General features: G+C 52.9%; 4 protein-coding genes across 4 annotated transcripts; 1 reads left to right on the top strand and 3 right to left on the bottom strand.

Annotated features, from left to right (window-relative positions):
- Positions 1-150: 150 nt before the first annotated feature.
- On the bottom strand, positions 151-997 carry SMAC4_05177 (uncharacterized protein). Its single transcript, XM_003346931.2, has 2 exons — positions 909-997; positions 151-794 (listed from the first exon to the last, which is right to left on the bottom strand). Exons 1-2 carry the CDS (start codon positions 960-962, stop codon positions 261-263), a joined length of 588 nt encoding a protein of 195 aa, XP_003346979.1. The 5' UTR covers positions 963-997; the 3' UTR covers positions 151-260.
- A 1,999-nt stretch (positions 998-2,996) lies between these two features.
- SMAC4_05176 (uncharacterized protein) lies at positions 2,997-6,489 on the bottom strand. The gene is made up of 3 exons (XM_003346930.2): positions 5,269-6,489; positions 4,865-5,165; positions 2,997-4,789 (listed from the first exon to the last, which is right to left on the bottom strand). The coding sequence occupies exons 1-3, from the start codon at positions 5,468-5,470 to the stop codon at positions 4,165-4,167; spliced, it is 1,128 nt and encodes a 375-aa protein (XP_003346978.1). The 5' UTR covers positions 5,471-6,489; the 3' UTR covers positions 2,997-4,164.
- Positions 6,490-13,106: 6,617 nt separating this feature from the next.
- On the bottom strand, positions 13,107-14,929 carry SMAC4_05175 (uncharacterized protein). Its single transcript, XM_003346929.2, has 3 exons — positions 14,522-14,929; positions 13,928-14,367; positions 13,107-13,745 (listed from the first exon to the last, which is right to left on the bottom strand). The coding sequence occupies exons 1-3, from the start codon at positions 14,551-14,553 to the stop codon at positions 13,351-13,353; spliced, it is 867 nt and encodes a 288-aa protein (XP_003346977.1). The 5' UTR covers positions 14,554-14,929; the 3' UTR covers positions 13,107-13,350.
- Positions 14,930-15,187: 258 nt separating this feature from the next.
- Positions 15,188-17,096, top strand: SMAC4_05174 (uncharacterized protein). The gene is made up of 3 exons (XM_003346928.2): positions 15,188-15,216; positions 15,275-15,724; positions 15,778-17,096. The coding sequence occupies exons 1-3, from the start codon at positions 15,195-15,197 to the stop codon at positions 17,034-17,036; spliced, it is 1,731 nt and encodes a 576-aa protein (XP_003346976.1). The 5' UTR covers positions 15,188-15,194; the 3' UTR covers positions 17,037-17,096.
- Positions 17,097-17,307: the final 211 nt, after the last annotated feature.

Here is a 17,307-nt window from a genome sequence, read left to right as displayed (position 1 = left end):
TTGTGAGCCGAAAGAGACCTCCCTTTTCCAGACCAGGTTCATGATGGGTGTTCCCCTCCGCCAAGTTTTTCCCGGATTTCTGCTTCACGCCGATGATCACCATGAGCATCACCATTAACCCGCAAACACCACGATAAAAGCCACAAGAAAGCCAGGCATATTTGCTTTAAAATTCGTGAAATTGTAAATCGCATAGCTAGGTATCAGTACACACCTCACTCAAATTCCGACCAACTCCCTTCAGCGCCAGTCCAGGCACCTTAAGAAAGGTAATCATAAACCAACTGCAACTCTACCCTCTCGCTTCCCTTAGCAATCACCACATTCCTGACGTGCCTCCTCTCACCCTCAATGGTCTTGAACCCCCAAATCTGCGTCGCCGTCCAGCCATCGGTATAGCTCTCGACATGAGACAGCATGTGCGTCTCGCCATTAGGGCCCTTCTTCTCCTCCTCGCCTTCCAACCAGCCGCTCTTCAAGAAGGCGTCCTCAATGTCCTCGGCGTTGACCCAGCGCGTCTGGCCCTTGACGTGGCCAAACAGCCAGTCCTTGTGGTCGCGGAAGACGTTGTCCAGGCACCGCTTCTCCGAAGTGCCCTTCATGCCGCCCGTGCCGGTCTGCTCGATGTCGACGTGGATGACGGCCGGAGCGGAGGCCTCGGCGGGAGGGGAAGGAGGAGCGGAGAATTGCTTCACGTCGAGGGTGAGCGTCACCGAGGTGACGAGCTTGCGGGTTAGGTAGCTCATGTTTTGGAGCTTGAGGCCGGGGTCGAGGTTGGAGGAGAGGGACTTGTTCTGTTTGTAGAGAGGAGAAGGGGTGGTTAATCGGTTGTTGTTTACCTCTAAACTCTGACACATGAGGATGGAAAATGTATGAGAGCGAGTCGGCAACAAGGGGTGAAAACGTACCATCATCCACTTGCCGGAGAGGTCTCCAATGGTCTTGTTCGCGGGAGCGGCCATTTTGACGGTTTGATTTGGTTGGTTTTGGGGAGGAAATATGTGCTGTTGATGAAGAAATACGGTGGTTAGTGACCAGATCTCTTCTTTATAGCTGTGTCTGGATCCCCGAGAAACTGTGAGCGGTAGACACAGAACAGGACAGCTTGCGCACTTTCGTTTCGCTTCTGTCCCGTAGATCTCCAATACTCAAGCACCGGAACCAACGGGGGTTACAGTTATATGTAGCGGCAAGAAGTAACTCACAGATGGGTAGACGAGTCGGGTTGTTGGCTCAGAAGTTCAGTAAGAAGGAGAGAATAAACACAAAGGGAGGAAAGAGCTTCGAGGAAGAAAAACCGGGGTCGTCACTCGATCTTATAACTTCACTCACATTCGATGTACAATGAATCCCGCGTGCATCGGGTTTCATTAACATCACTGCAGACCCCAAGACATCCGCCGAAGTGGGGTACATTCATCACAGCTCGCAAGACTGCGGTAGCACCGAGGAGCATGCTTGACATCGGACATGGAGAGGAGACAATTGGACATGGGACATGGCAGGACAATGGATCCCTCCCCATCCCATCCATCACAAGGAACCACCGTTCCAAGACTTTCTCGGCGGTACCTGAGCACTCATCTTTACCAATTGCGGTACCAGATGAACGCTCCAAATGCGACTTCACGGGCTTGAGAGCTAGACAATTCGGATTGGTTCTGGCCGAGGTATGTAAACGGCTTGTGAACACATGCTACCTCCAATCTCCCACGGGCATCTCATCCACATTGCCCGAAGTGCACCTGCTCCCGTCGTTCGTCCTGTCCTGTCCTGTCGGTCGCACAGATCGCAGCCAGCCTCCCGTCCTCCAACAATGACGATATTGTCGCAAACGCAAATGCCATGTTCAGGAGTCTTTTCACCTTTTACAATCTCAATGGGGCCAGTCTGATAACACGATTAGATCTCAGCGCAAACCTAAACAACGAAATGGCGCTCCTAGGGAAGTATTGCAGCGTTCTCACAGTTCTCAGCAGCGAGCATCATCCCAGAAGCCAGAAACAGTGACGTCGCGACTTTTTGGGCGGTCTTTGTCAAGCGTGCGGGGACAGCTCAAGGGGGGGGTCTCTCGGCGCTTTCGGTTCAACCTCCTGCCCAGACAATTTTTTGTCCATCTCGACAACCTTGACAAACCAATTTTGAGGAACAACCCGGCCACAGGATTACGGGTGCTAATGATGGAATGGAGCAAGTCAGATCAAATCAACATGATACTGTCCCGGCCATTACTTCCCTAAAGTGGTGTTCTCACCCGATTGATTCACTTTGCGCCCTGAACAAGGTGAGGTGGGATGGCGGCTCCGGCTGGGTGCGTTCGCCGGGCGTTATGCGATGCGATGCGATGTGACTGCCCCCGAGAACCGGGGCAAAGGGAACGCACGCCGTCGTTAATGCACGATCTTAGCACCAAAGGCCGTCAGTGTTGCTTCATAAACGTCCGACTTTGACAACATCGTCAATGTTGGATTTTCTACAAGAGCAGAACAGAATCCGCGGATTCGTGAATCGTTGATCTCGCTGATCATCACAAAGGAAAGACGACAAGATGCGGGGTACTTAGACCCCCCTTCGATTTCCACTCAGACCCCCGTCCCCCGTACCCCCAATCTTCACCTCAGGAGCTCAAGTTCACCCCTGACCGTTCCCCAACCTTTTCCCAAGCCAGCCCTTCGACTCCGAGGTGTTCAATCGTGACATGTGAATTTGCTCACCACCTTTCGTTCGAGCGGGACCCTTTCCCCAGACCGAAACCGTCCACTGTCCACCGGCCGGCTCCCCGCTGTCCACCTAGACCACCGGAGGCTGCCCTGCCGAGATTCTTGGCTAGCGCGGCGTTTGGGCTGTGCTAAAACACCAAGATGGGCCAAGACGAAACTATCACCAAATGGCACCGAATGGAGGTTGTCATCATTAGCTTTTTTTTTTTAGGGCTTGACGACTTGGTTACTACGAAAATACAAGAGCACAAGAGCACAAGAGCACAAGAGCACAAGACCAAGAGTGCGCGCATGTTGGCGCAAGTTGGTGCAAGTTGGTTCAAATCGTTTTTGGGGTGATCTGAGCTCTGAATAGCGTTTCTTTGTTTTCGGTTTAGCATGTTGGTGTTGGTGTTGGTGTTGGTGGTGATTTCCAACCGCCAATGTTTCCATCATATTTTCGAATGACTTAATTCCAACGTCGCCAACACGAACCAGAAACACGGGTTTTGCACCAACAACCCCATGACTCTTTGTCGTGGAGTGCTTTCGTGTTGGAGATGGATGTTTTCTTTCATCCTCACCACCAACAGGATGCATCAGCAACACCAACAGAAGCGCTCACCAGCATGACTCATTGTCGTTCTTCCATCCACCACCAACAGTCGAGTCACCAACACCGGCGTTAACAGTCCAACAGCTAAGTCCATTTTCATGAAATTCTGCGTGAATGGGACCGCTCAACTATATAAAGCCCTCTCCCTCCCCTCTTGAGTCCCAGAGTTTCAGAGTTCTGAGTCTCAAAATCCCGGGGATCGCATCATTGCTTACTACCCACCACCAACCACAGATCACCAACCCAGATGGAACAACGATAGGGTATCTCAACAAAGTCAACAACAAACGGACACTTGCATCCGCCTCCCAATCAATGCCACACTCACTGCCCATAGGACACGAAGACCTGGTCCAGTAGTCAGCAAGGATAACGACAACCACCGACACTGGCATTCACCTCCCACCTCTCACCACTGACCCAAAAGACACGAAGACTCAGCAAAGACATGAACAACAACTGAGACTTATTAAAACGGATATCCTAATAGTACATAACCCATTTCCCAGCTTGCAACAACAGCTTCTTCCTGGGAGGCTTCAGCCTTTGCCCTAGATACATGATGATGACGACGGTAACGACGCCGACGATAACGACGACGATGATTTCACCTTCAACTCCTTCCTCCTTCCTTTCCCTTCGGTATGGCATCCCTTCATGCTAGATCCCTATTCTCCAACCAACCCACCAACGAAAAAGGCTTCATAACGCATCACGACCCGAACCCCAGAACGACCCGACCAACCGAAAACGACGACCAAAAGAACAGATAACTCCGGCGCGCAGATTTTTTGAAATGTTTCCCATTTGTGTTTATACCCCTTCGCCCTCAGTGTGGTGACAAATGCTCTAAGGCCACCACTTCATGCGCTTATAGCTGTCGATAACCTCCTGCAACAGCTCCTTATTGATCTGGGGTTTCTCATACTTGAACCCGACCAGCTCCTCCAGCCGCGATCCGTCCATGCTCAGATCGGTATCCTTAAGCAGCTCCGCCTCCATAAAGGGCGTCAAGGGCCCGGGCTTCGTTATCCCGGCGTCCTCAAGCAGGCCAGCCCAGGGGCCGAGCAACTCGTCGTTGACGTCCTCCACCACGTCGTGCAGATGGATCTTGGCAAAGTTGGAGATGATGGTGCCCTGGAAGCCCGTCTTGATGCTGAACACGTCGCCGATCAGGTCCGCCATGGTCCCCTGCGTCGTGTGGCCCTTGTCGACCACGTTGAAGGTCGGCGTTGGGCCCATCTTGGCAGAGTCCCACTTTGTCTTGCCGGCCGAGTACCATTCGGCGACCTGCCAGAGAGAGCGCGTCACGTCGTCGATGTGCACCGTGTTGGTGCAGAGGTTCTTGGTCCAGAGCCACTTCATCTCGGACCCGAGGGCTTGGTAGACGCGCGCCATGCAAAGGGCGGTAGCTACCCATTGGGGTGCGTACGGGCCGTACACGTGGGCGAGACGGACGATAACGAGGTTGAGTCTGGATGAAAAACAAGATGTAAGCAATTGCGCATACACGGAGAGGTGGTCATCGGGGGAATCAAGTCAAACCTACCCTGGAATCTTGGCTAGCTCCTCCTCAGCCTGCAGCTTAAAGACGGCAATCTTGCTCCATGGTTTCAGCTTGTCCTGCTCCTTGCTAGGCGACGAGTCCGGCTTATAGACCATTCCCGTGCTGAGCTCAATAAAGCACTTGACACCCCGCTTGGCGGCTTCCTTTCCCACAGCTAGCGACAGCTCGAGCGAGCGCAGCTTGTATACCTCGTCCTCTTGTGAGTAGCGGGTCTCACCGCCGCAGTTGAAGACGTAGTCCCATTGCTTTCCGTCAGCTCGGTCAAATATCCGTTGGAGAGACTCTGTTCGCGCGCGTGTTAGTCAATTTCGTCCGATGTGTCCAATATGCAACTCGGGAAGCAGGGATGGCGAATCCCAAGGATTCGGAGTCGGGGCCACACGTACGCTCTCTGCTCGCATCCGCCTGCATGAACTTGGATCCCGCGCACGCTTCCTCAAACTCGGGCGCTAGCCAGGCAAGCTGGGGCAACACCTTGTCGACAATGCGCACATCGGAAGCGAGGTTGTTCTTGTGAATATAAAGAGCGAGGAAACGGCCAATGTAGCCGAGACCACCGATGATGAGGACCGACGGTTTTTCGGCCATCCTTGTCGTCTTGTTTGTGTGGTGTTTACGGGTGTGTTTGCTCCTTGCTTGCGAATGCGTGGATGTGTTGTCGTGGAGATCCTTCGCTTCCCGTCGGTTGGTTCTTGTTGGCTCCTAAAGTGAGGGGGGCCACTTCAATACGCGGGGTCGAAAAAAATGGGCTTCGATTGCCGTAGTGCCGGTAGGTGAGTTTGCTGGACTGCTCGCTTCGCCGGCTGCGCCGTGTGTTTTAGCTATTGGAGAGGCAATTGGTGTTATCTCCTCCCAAGGCGCGCAACGCCTATATAAACGAGGAAGGACGCGATAAGGCGTGTGCTGAAAGAGGCCTACTGGGAAGGGTTGTGTCTTGGGGAACGATTGGCGAACCACACAAACAGAGTTTCCAAGTGACAGCCGAGAATGAGGGGGAGGGTCCTGGCGAGGAGGAGAAAGTCGGGAAAACCTGGGAGAAGAGAGGCCTGGAACTGCTGGAATAGAGATAAAGTATGGTAGTGCGCTCTCGCTTGGGCGATGGGTCGCTTTTGCTTTACTCTTTTGGTTGGGGACGGAGAGGATGGGTCAGATATCCGCTTGTAAGATGAAAATGATCTCCGGGTCAGATAAATAAACGAAAACTGGAGGTGGGAAGCTGGAGACAGATATGGAAGGAAAAAAAGCAAAGAGTACCGGTCCCAGTTGTTTATCGAGGTGTTGAGGTGAGCACAAAAAAAGTTAAGGGTAGAGGGAATCCATAAAATAGGGAACTGGAGACGGGACTGGAGCCGTGGACGTGAACAAGGGTGGACGACGTGGGTGCCGTGTGGAGGGAAAAAAAGACGGAAAAAAGTCGTTTGGGCAAATTATCCTGTATATCAGCACCGGGGAATGGGTTAGCTCGGCAGTACTGTACCTAGTGGTGCCGCTGCCAGTGGACGGCCCAGCTACCTAGTCTCGCTAGTGTGCAGGCAGCTGGATCGGCACGACGGGGTCCTCCGTCCTCACCCCTCCGTCCTCACCCCTCCGTCCTCACCCCTCCGTCCTCACCCCTCCACTCCAGACGATTGCAAATGGCTTGTCACCTTCCGACAGACTGTTTTGTGTGTGTGTTTGGCAAGAGTTGGATGTCTGTGTTAATCTCGCCTTTCCTGTATCTGTTGATGTTTTGACTATCTTGATGTCAAAGATCATTGATCACCGATGCCAAGCAATATCAAAGCGCATAAACGGAGGTGGAATCGAGGCACGGACCGGAAAGCTGGAAGAAGGACGGGATGGGAGAAAAGACAAGACAGATGAAAGATGAGATGAACGCCCGTAAAAGCACAAGCATCACCACCGACTGAAGACCGGCTGAGAATGGGGCCGCTGTCATTCTCCCGGTCAGGGCAGGAACGAAGCCGCTCGGTTCGGTGACCCAGTGACCTGGTGACCCAGTGACCCAGCAGCAACTTCTGTTTTTTCCTCGCCAGGAACCGAAGCTTGAACCAGGAACGACCAGGCACCACGGCGGAGCACCACTTTCTCGATTCGGAGGCCGGGGCGGCTGTAAGTGGGGTCTTTATGCCAATCCATCCATCCCGCATTCCTGAAAGAGTTGCTGAATGTGGGCAAAATGTACCGTGAAATGGAGACCGAGATTTGCATTGTCAGCTCGAGATATGCAGGACAAAAAAGGGTTTGTTGCAGGTCGTCATGTGAAGCCGTTTCGTAACCGTCCATCAATATCAACGTTGGTCAGCATGAAAGCATCATGGAATTATTTGTCTCTTTTGTTTCCACTTGAGTCGCATCAGACCGGTGGGAACACCAGTGGAGGATGCTGGACAGCCTCAAACATCTCCACATGGCCGTCACTCGCTAACACCTTGCTACAGGACATCTACGACTAGGCACACGTACCTAGCATCCAGGACATCCAGCCAGGGTTTCACTGTTCCGGGGCTCTAAAAAGACGTCCCCCTCCGTTTCCCCCGTTAAAGGAGGGCTTTTTCCTGCCGCGTGTCTCTCTTTTCGGCCGGACTTGCATCAGCACAACGACACTGGACGATCCTGGAAAACGACTCTCGAAAATAGCATCACCATTGGACACTCGCTTTGCACACACACTCCGGAGTCCTTATCCTTTTGGGCCGAACCATGGCAGCGGAAACAGTTGGCCGTTAGCCAGTTGAGCCAGCGAAGTGTTTAGCCAGCGCTTACTTGCTGGGAGGAGTCAGAGTCATGAACAGGCATTAACAAGTCTTGGCATCATGATATTTGTGAGATTTTTGGGACATTTTGTGAGAAACGATACAGCCACAATATTGGAATTGAGGTCATTAAAAATCGCATTAAAATCTCAGCGTCAGTACTCTGACGCAGGCCGGTCTCTTTTGCCGAGACACAACTCGATCCCGTTGTCCAAGTCGTTGTCTGGACACAACAGCCTCCAAATGGAGATGCCGTGCAACCACCAACAGAGCTGTCCCGTCGCACAAGACAAGGCCCCAATTCGACCGCCTGTGGACACGAGAGGACCCAGAGAAGCTGATACCAAGACTGACAGAAGCCTCGGATAGAAATCTGCTTAACCAGATTCTGCACACTCGACGCCCACATCGGACAAGAGGGAGTCGTGACCTGATGCCGAGAATGCAATGAGATCAACGCAATACATTTGTTGAGAGACAATAAGATAAGAGACACGGACAATCAAAGAGCAACAGTCAGTGGTTGGAGGAATTGAAGCTCATGGTTGGCTGCAGCGAACTTGTTGCGCCGTCACTCGTAAAAAAATGTCCAAGAATCGAGCATCTCATTTAACGTACAGCTTCGATATGCAGCTACGTCTGCAAGACGGTCGCGTGGTAGGTGGGCAGCATCATGATAGTCTCAACCTCCAATCCCTCGGCCGTTTCCCCTTTTCCTGCCTCTCAAACGACTTGTCCGGGAGCAATGATTCTCCCGATTCCCTCCCACTCGCCATGATCTGCCACTCCAAAACAAAAAATTGAAACAAGACGGAAAAGGCTAAAATGTCAAGGACTAAACTAGTCATGTCTCGACTTTGTGGTCGGTATCAATGCCGTCATCGGTCAACACGTTTTGACTGAAGTACACTACACGTAGACTGGGGAGTGCGGTGCGAATGCGGATATTCAGGGGTTCGATAAACGGCGGCGATAGAGTTGCAGCGAGCGACATGATTTTTTTTTTTCCTTCCTTTTTTTCCACTTTCAGCAACCTTCCATTCCTTCTTTCTCCTCCTCCAAAGTCCAAACCTCCTCTAGCCGAGCCGCGATGTCGCTCCCGCCAACCCGCTCCGGTGCCAATTGTTCGGTGCTGCCGTTGCTTCAGGGGTAAAAGGAACAAAAAACCATGACAAATTCGCCACCGTTATCCTTCACACACCCACTCCGGTGCGTTCACTCACTGTCACCCTTCCATTCCAAGCATTCCAAACGTTCCTCGCGTTCCCCATCCCAGCCGAACATCCAATCATTGCCCACCACGCAGCCTTCGAGAAGTGTTCTTCAAGATTTCCAGAAATTGAATGGCTCCCGGCCAGTCCGGAGTGGGAACCCGTCAGTTCCGCTTTGCGCATGCATGCATCTTCCCTTTCCATGTGCGCCAGATGTGCGCATTCGAATAATGGCCGGTTTTTAGAGTCGGTTCGGGGGCCTCGAAGGACAGAAGCCGAAACGAAGCTTGACACGATTAGGAAACCAGGCGCATAAACAATTGTCCCTTCAAATCACAACTCGCGCACATCCCACGAGGTCTCCTCGACGGGGGACGTGGGGAAACGGGGAAACGAGAGGAACCAGGACGAGACCAAACCAAACGAGACGGACGGGCTGCAGACTAGACCGAACGGGACACGAGAAACAACAAGAGATTGGGAGACCTGACGGGCGAGACGAGAGCGGAATACATTTGAGCAAAACGAACGGATGGCGGGTACCGCAGCATTGGGCCAAGCCAAGCCCAGCCGCGTGCCAGCCTCCAAGGGCGATCGCCGAAGTGAGATCCCGAAATGGTTGCGGCGGTTGTCAATCGTTGGGGGGAGCGATGCAATGCAATGGGATGTCGTTTGCTCCCAACTCGTGTCTCGACCTTCCCTCAACTAGCCATCTTCTCTCCAGTTATCTCGGGATTCGACCAACGACTTCAAAGGTTAATCTCCCTATTGCATAGCGCATTTGCGCGAGAGCCCCAAAGTCGCAGAGAAAGAGTCATCCTCAACCGTTTGTTCCGAACCCGCCTCGTTTTACTTGGGCCCCCAAGGCAAGTGCCTCAAAAAATTCTCAAATACGACTTAACAAATACAAGATCCGTGTTCCTCAGCTGAAGGACAGGGCGCATGTACATGGGCTTCGGTCAAGGCGCCGAAGTTGGACCACCGGCGCTTTAGATAAGCCTGGCAAGCACCACGACGTCGGCATCGAACGGGACCCGTCACAAACAAACATGGTGCACAGCGGCTACGACTGCCGGAGGGGGCTTGAGCTGAGAACGGAAAGCTCCCATCGTCATCTCATTTCCTTCTCCCACACTCAGCCGTTCGCCCAAATACTTTTATCTCCATTGTGGTCGTCTCTATCTAGCCTCACTAGTGCACGTGCGCAAGCAAGTCTCCTTGTTGGACCCGGGCGAGCTGGGTTCAAGATATGGTCATCGGTCTTGGTCGGGAGTCCAGACTCGTCTCTCCGTCTCCCAATCTTCCCCGCCGGTCTCGATGTCTGACTAGAGGACACTACTGCGTACATCCCACATCGTTAACGACTACCTTACCGTCAAGCCATTAAAAAGGTCAAGGGGGACAGCCCACTTCGCTCCTCCTCCTATTCTAAGCTAACTAGCAAGCACTTCCCAAAGGAGTCAGAGAATATGACAAGGCTCCGGCCAGGCTTGCCTAAACGGGCGCAACACCAAGCACAAACCCTCGCAAGCCCAGACGGTGATATCTCGGTACCAAATATTCGGGTTGGTCTAACGGCGGCAGCTCCGATGCTTTGGAAGCCTCGTTCGCACCGTTCTTGTCCGCCAACCTTCTACACGCTCCTTTACGAAGGGTCCTACCGGGGTCAGCGCCGCGCTCGGACTGAGCGCCGATTTACTACCATACTACTGATACCGAGTTGACGGTTCGGCCTAACGGCGAGAGGTCCGGTCCGTGAGCCGTAAACCTCATCTCTCTTTTCTCTCCAGCCTTATCTCCTTTCCAATTCCATATTTCTACACGAGGTGCGGCTTACGAAGCTGTTGCCTACAGCCTGACTTATCTGCCTACCTGCCTACCTACATACCGGAGCCAGCGCCAACTGTCACTGACAGACCGGACTGAGCCCCGCCCTGCGAGTGAACGCTTCAGATTGCTGCTGTCTTGTCGATGTCGCCTACCTATCGTTCGGTCGAGTGACGAAATGTGATGACGGTCTAGACTCTAGTTGTAGGTACACTAGGTCGATAGTATGTCTCACACTCGTACGACCCGCTGTACGGGCAAGCGGGATGATGTAAGGGACAAATATCAGTGAACTGATTCTCGAAATGGGCTGACTTGGCCCAAAGGATCTGGAGTGAAGCCTCGTCTCTTCAGCCACAACTTCCGTTTTGGACAGGATTCCCAATGGGGAAAGCACGATCGTACCACTCTTCCACTGCCACAGACTGCCGATTTTGGAACTCGAATGTCAGGATGGAAGGGGCGACTGAACAAGCAAACTTCTCACTAATGTGGAAAAAAGTAGCGAGGTTAGAGGCAGTTGCTGTCGGACATTCCGCCGGTTGTTCGACGGCATCGATCTATCAAGTTCCGTCCAGGTTGGTCCGTATACTTGCCATTCGACGATACTTTTCAGTCTTCAGCCATCCAAATAATGTAGCATCACATAACAATCCTCAGCCGGAATCGTGTGGGAGAAGGGAACCGGAGTGTTGCTGAAAGGGGCACGGGTTTACCCTGCAGGAACAGACCAGCAACAGAACAGAGTAAGAAAGAAGGGAAAACGTGGCACCCAGGTTTCACCATCAGACTATCAACCGCGCGATGTTCCCCCATCTTGTCCCATCCTGTCACAGCTCGTCCCAGGAGTTCCCAAGAGTTGCTCGCGCCCTGCATAAGTGTGCCTCTGTTCCGTGTCCCGCGTGTCCGGGCCCTGAGGCTGAGGGGGTGGGTGATCCACGGTACGCGGCACGCCTCACGCCCCCCTTCTCCTTACCATGCTTCAACTCTTCTTATCGTGAAAGCCTTCTCTTGGCATCTCATTTTGATTCCAGGGCCAAAGGGCAGATATCCCCGATCATCTATTCCCAGGCAGTCCATACTGTGGTATAGGAGCCTGGAAGTGATTTACACTGGTTCCAGCTCCTCGGGATCTTTTGCAGTCAGTGATGCTTCAAGGCATGCTCTCAAGGGGGCTCTCACAGAAAGTTGATCTGGTTCGGTACCAAATTTCCGGTTTCCAGCTAAAAAGTGTACCATGGTATCGTGATCTCGTTGATCCCACCACCAACCAGCCAGACAGACAGCCTCCTCACCAACCAACCAGCCAGCCGTGTGAGCTGAATGATAGCGGTAACCTTGATGACTTCAGCCAAACCCATCAACAAATCCTCACCGCCCGCCCACTTGCCCACCTGCCCACCGGGAAGTGGAGGCCCGGGGTCCCGGTATTTCGGGACAGCATACGTCGATCCTCATTAAGCCTCAGCTAGGCTCGCGTGGCTCGGTGGGTATGTAAGAGGATTATTCAACTATGACAAAAAGATTGAAACCTGGGCAGCAATAATGATCGTCTTCAGCCTCGCCTCCTCACTTGCTCGATTGATCCCATGCTTTGTATCAGATATATGTAGGGTTGTCGAAAGAGTACGGGGGTTGTCGATCGTACAACAACCCGCGTATGAGTGATGGAGACGGACGCAGCTCCGGCTTGTTACCCCTTGCCCATATTTCTCCTCAATTCCCGGTCGGTCTCTGTGATGAACCTGGGGACGAGTGCTCATCTCGTGCTTTCGGCTTAGATCGGTACCGATGGCGGAGATAGCTCCTGACCCTCGATGATGGCGAAGCTCCAAGATGACTCGAATACGTAGGTAGGTAGGTATTTTGCCCAAAATCCTTCCATGTCCAAACCGCAACACCATCAAAGACCTTAATATATCCGGTAGACCGAACATCGATCCAGCGCCCACCCACCCTCCTCCGAATCCCCAATTTCATTCCCCGGTTTCGACTACAGTGATACGAAAGCCTCATCGTATGTGTTGAACCCCCGAGGCGCTCTAGCGGTGAACGGTTACTACCGATTGCGGACAATTTCCATAAACGAGAGGACCCTTGAATGAACTCTTCGGCAGAGAGGAACTAGGAAACTCATATGCTTCATTCAGGTAGTACCAAAGAAGTGTCTCACCACCAAATCCCATAAAGTCGGTCGGTAAATCGCTCTATAAGGAGCAAATCTCCAAAGATGTACGATGTATGTCTTGGTGGGAGTAGTTCGAGGTCTCGAGTATCGGCAGCATCGGAATCGAATGTGGTCATGCAAAATCCCGTTTTGAGAGACATGGCGTTGTTGTATGGTGTCGTGTTGCATTACTCGGGGGATTTCGGGTGTCTCTAATTTGTTGAGCTCGAGGGGGCTCGGTGGGGAGCTGGTTGGATTGGTTCTTCTGGTCTGGTAGGTGAGACCGAGACCAATGTAGACAACTTTGTGATTTGGATTATTACTAGGATTTATTTGGACAGAGATGGATGTAGTATACCTCGCGAAGACATATTTGTCCATCCGCCACCATCTCGCTCTCTCCCGAAAATATGTTTGAAATACGCCTGCTAATCGCACCGCAATAGCATGCATCGCTTGCTTCCCTGCCACCGTTCCTCATACCTCAAGTCACCGACCTCAAGCGCCTTACGCTTTCCTCATGCTTCCAATAATCTCCATCTGCGCATCACGATCCCTCTGGCCCTCGCTCAGGGATCCAACACTCCTCAGATCGCCAACCACATCCTTGGCCTTGCCGAAGTAGACCTCCTGCAGCAGGTTGCGCATCTTGAGCTCCATGTCCTCGACCAGGCGGCCAATGTTGGCAATGTGGCTCTCGTCGTTCTCGACCGGCAGGTCCTGCTCGACCTGGCGCGTCATGTTACCCGAAAGATCGACCTCGCCGAGGGTGTTGCCCTTGGTGGCAAGCGAGAGGATGACGGTCGAGGTAAGGCGGTAGTTGGAGGTGCGGCCGCGCTCCGAGGCTTCGAAGACGTGGATGGAGTCCCAGACGCCGGAGGAGGAGGGATTGGTTGGGGAGGCTGTTTGACGCAAGGTAGTTAGCATGACGTCCGTATAGAGAAAGTGTTTGTAGACCGCCGGCCAACAAGCGCAATAACTTGGTGCGCGCGCCGGACCGTCCCATTACCCATCTATCCCTTGCAGTTCCAACCCAAACCCAAAACCAACAACAACGACGGAGGAGTAGGAGGAGCAAACTCACACTTCTTCAACAACACCACCCCCGCAAACCCATCGTCCAAATTCCAGAAATACACTGAGCTCACGCCACCCTCATAATACAGCTCCCTGTACACATCAAACGCCTCATTGGCCTTGATCTCCATCTTCCGCACCCTCTCGCCAGGCATGATGCTCCCCGTAGCACCACCCTCGCCTTCGCCGTCACCATCTCCACCGCTGCCTCCCTGGTTGCCGCCCTCGAGCGGAGGGTCAAACTGGTTGCTCCATGGCGAGCGGTAGCTGTCGCCGTCACGGTTGTAGTCGCACAAAAGGTAGTCGCGGCCGGTTTGCTTGCAGCGCTTGACGGTCAGGGGCTGATCGACGGAGGAGAGCAGATCTTCGGTCAGGTCCGGGGCGAGGGTGATGAGGTTGTTAAGGTGCTCGGCTGTGTGTTTGGGATTGAGGCGGCGGAGGAGGTCGCTGTTTGGGACAGATGAAGGAGTTAGCTTGGGTTCGTCCTGGTTGCGCGCGCGCTTGTGGTGAAGCTGGTTGGTGATGTAGTTGGCGGTTGGCGGTTGGCAGTCGGTGTACATCTGGGCGGCGGAGGGGCAAGACAGGCTCGCTGGGGACTTACAGGGCGGAATCAAAGGGGTCTGCGGTCGCCATCTTGACGGTATTCTCTGGATTGATAGGGATGATACTCTTGTTGTTTCTTTGTTTACTTGGTGAAGGTCGAAATGGCGGCGCGACGGATGATGGGTAGGGCGACGGAGGTAGGTGCTAGGTTGGTTCCTTAGCTGGTGAGTTGGCGGGGATGTTCCAGGTCGGGTCGGTATGAAACCTCCACTGAGAGCTCCGGTGCGGTGCGGAGCTCTGTCCAAGGGAGCAGTGCAACGTGGTGGGGTTCCCTGTTCACGGCGCTGTTTCAGGGGCTCATGCACGGCCAATCGCACTGTTTGTTTCCATCTGTGTACAACTTATTCTCTGGCCAGAAACATCTACATGGAAAGTAACCTCCATACTTCCTCTAAAAGCGTCATCAGAGATGCTACCGAGGACTCTATTGCTATGGATATTACTCCATGTATCTCGAAAAAATATACTCCTAACCCGTTTGAGCTTCTCTGCAACAGTTTCCATGACCGTTGAACTTAGTCATACCTCTATTTCTTGTAGGAAGCCAACAACACGCCAACTCATCTTACCTCACCGGCGACCCCTTGCAACTGTCAACAAGAACCCAATCTGGGAGTTCTTTATCTCATCATCAACCTTCAAAAATATGTTGAAGGTCCAAAACAGACATCATGAAGATAATATCGGTACTAGGTAAGTTGGTTGTCCTGTTTTCACACTTGTATGCGCATGCAGCTAACCATCCATCCAGATCTGGGGCTCTCCCTCCTCATCCCAATCCTTATCCTCCTTCACCTCTTCATCGCCCCGTACACCAAGGTTGAAGAGTCTTTCAACATTCAGGCTACCCACGATGTTCTAGTCTACGGAACACCACTTCAAAATGCCTATCACAAGCTATCGCAGGCATATGACCATTTCACCTTTCCCGGTGCCGTGCCCCGAACCTTCGTTGGCCCCGTCGTCTTGGCAGGACTCGGACAACCCATCGTCAACCTCATCGGCTTCGACCATGCCCAAAGTATTGTGAGAGGAATGCTAGGTCTCGCCAACGCGGCTGCCCTTATTTTTTTCGCGCGGAACTTTAGACGTGCCTACGGACGTCCGGCAGCTAGGTGGTATCTGCTTTTGCAGGCCAGCCAGTTCCATGTCATCTTTTACGCGTCGAGGACCTTGCCGAACATGTTTGCTTTTGGGCTAAGTAAGTTGATGCTTTTCATATTGCAATGAAAATTTGATACTGACATATGCCAGCCACGACCGCCACCGCACTCCTCCTCCCAAGCCCGCAGTCCCCAGAGCTCATCCACCGCCGCCACCGCTCGGCCATCTCCCTCCTCGTCATGGCCGGCATCATCTTTCGCTCCGAAGTTGCTCTCCTCCTCTTCACCACCATCTTCCACCTCCTCTTCGTCGTTCCATCCACCTCTCTGGAACGCATCATCCCGCACTTCATCGTCGCCGTCATCGTATCTCTCATCATGACCGTGCCTTTGGACTCCTACTTTTGGCAGAAGCCTCTTTGGCCGGAGCTCTGGGGCTTCTACTTCAACGCTGTGAAAGGCAACTCCAGCGAGTGGGGCACCTCTCCATGTTACTACTACTTCGTCTCTGCCATCCCGAGACTGCTTGTCAATCCGCTTACCTGGGGCTTGATGATCCCTGTAGCGTGGAAGCAGCCGGCTATCAGGCCGGCAGTGAAGGGATTATTGGTGCCGAGTCTGTTGTTTGTGGCGATTTACTCGCTGCAGCCGCACAAGGAGGCTCGTTTCGTCTTTTACGTGGTTCCTTCGCTTACCGGTGCTGCGGCCTTGGGAGCGGATTGGATCGCTAGGAGAAGCTTCAAGGCGGGGAAGACGGCTGCTATCTTGACCTGGGGTGTCCTCCTAGGATCGATCGCGGTATCCTTTGTCGCCAGCACGGGCATGTTGCTGGTCTCCTCGCTCAACTATCCCGGTGGTGAAGCGCTCGCGTACTTGCGCGATACCGTACAGGCAGAGGTTGCTGCGTCTAGTTCATCCTCGGCTGTTGTGCCCGTTCATGCCGATGTCCTGTCTTGCATGACGGGTGTCACGCTGTTCGGGACGGCTACGGGATATGCTTCGGCTGTTCCTAGCAAGGGCAAGATTGTCAGGAAGAGTCCCGGCAGTAGTGTGGTCCTTTCGCTGGACAAGACTGAGGACGACTCTGTCCTTGCCCAAGAGGAGTTTTGGAAACGGTTCGATTACGTTTTGGCGGAGGATACTACGAAGGTTAAAGGTGATGACTGGGAGACTGTCAGTGTGGTCAATGGATATGGTGGGATTGAGATCCTCTTAGACGGCTCTGCCCAGTGCGATAAATCGAAGGAAGACATTCCTGTGGTTGGAAAGGGAGTCTCAGTCGAACGATGGAGAAATCGCGTGAAAGCAATCACGGGAGGGAAATGGGTTGGCCCAAAGATGGTCCCTAGGATATACATATTGAGGAGGGTCAAGCATGTCAAGAGGGCCAGGGAAACGGTCGATGTTTAAGGTAGAATCTAATGCTGGTTTGTTGGTTAGGTTAGTACTCCTAGCATCCTGGATGACATCGATGCCGAGCTATCCAAAACCTATTAAACAAGACCCAATATAGCTTATCAGATTCCAAATCAGCATGTGCAAGTTGAGATTACCCTGTGGTTATAGGACGAACCGGTTCAACGACATATATATCTAAACGCCTCGGAAAGTTGACTAGAGGTCCCGAGCTGTCAAACTAATCAGCATTAGACTGTAGGAGGTGCATTGTTAGCGACTACCT

Source organism: Sordaria macrospora, chromosome 1 (assembly GCF_033870435.1).
Source record: "Sordaria macrospora chromosome 1, complete sequence".
In the NCBI taxonomy this organism is placed as follows: domain Eukaryota; kingdom Fungi; phylum Ascomycota; class Sordariomycetes; order Sordariales; family Sordariaceae; genus Sordaria; species Sordaria macrospora.
This window is presented reverse-complemented; position numbering and strand designations above follow the sequence as displayed.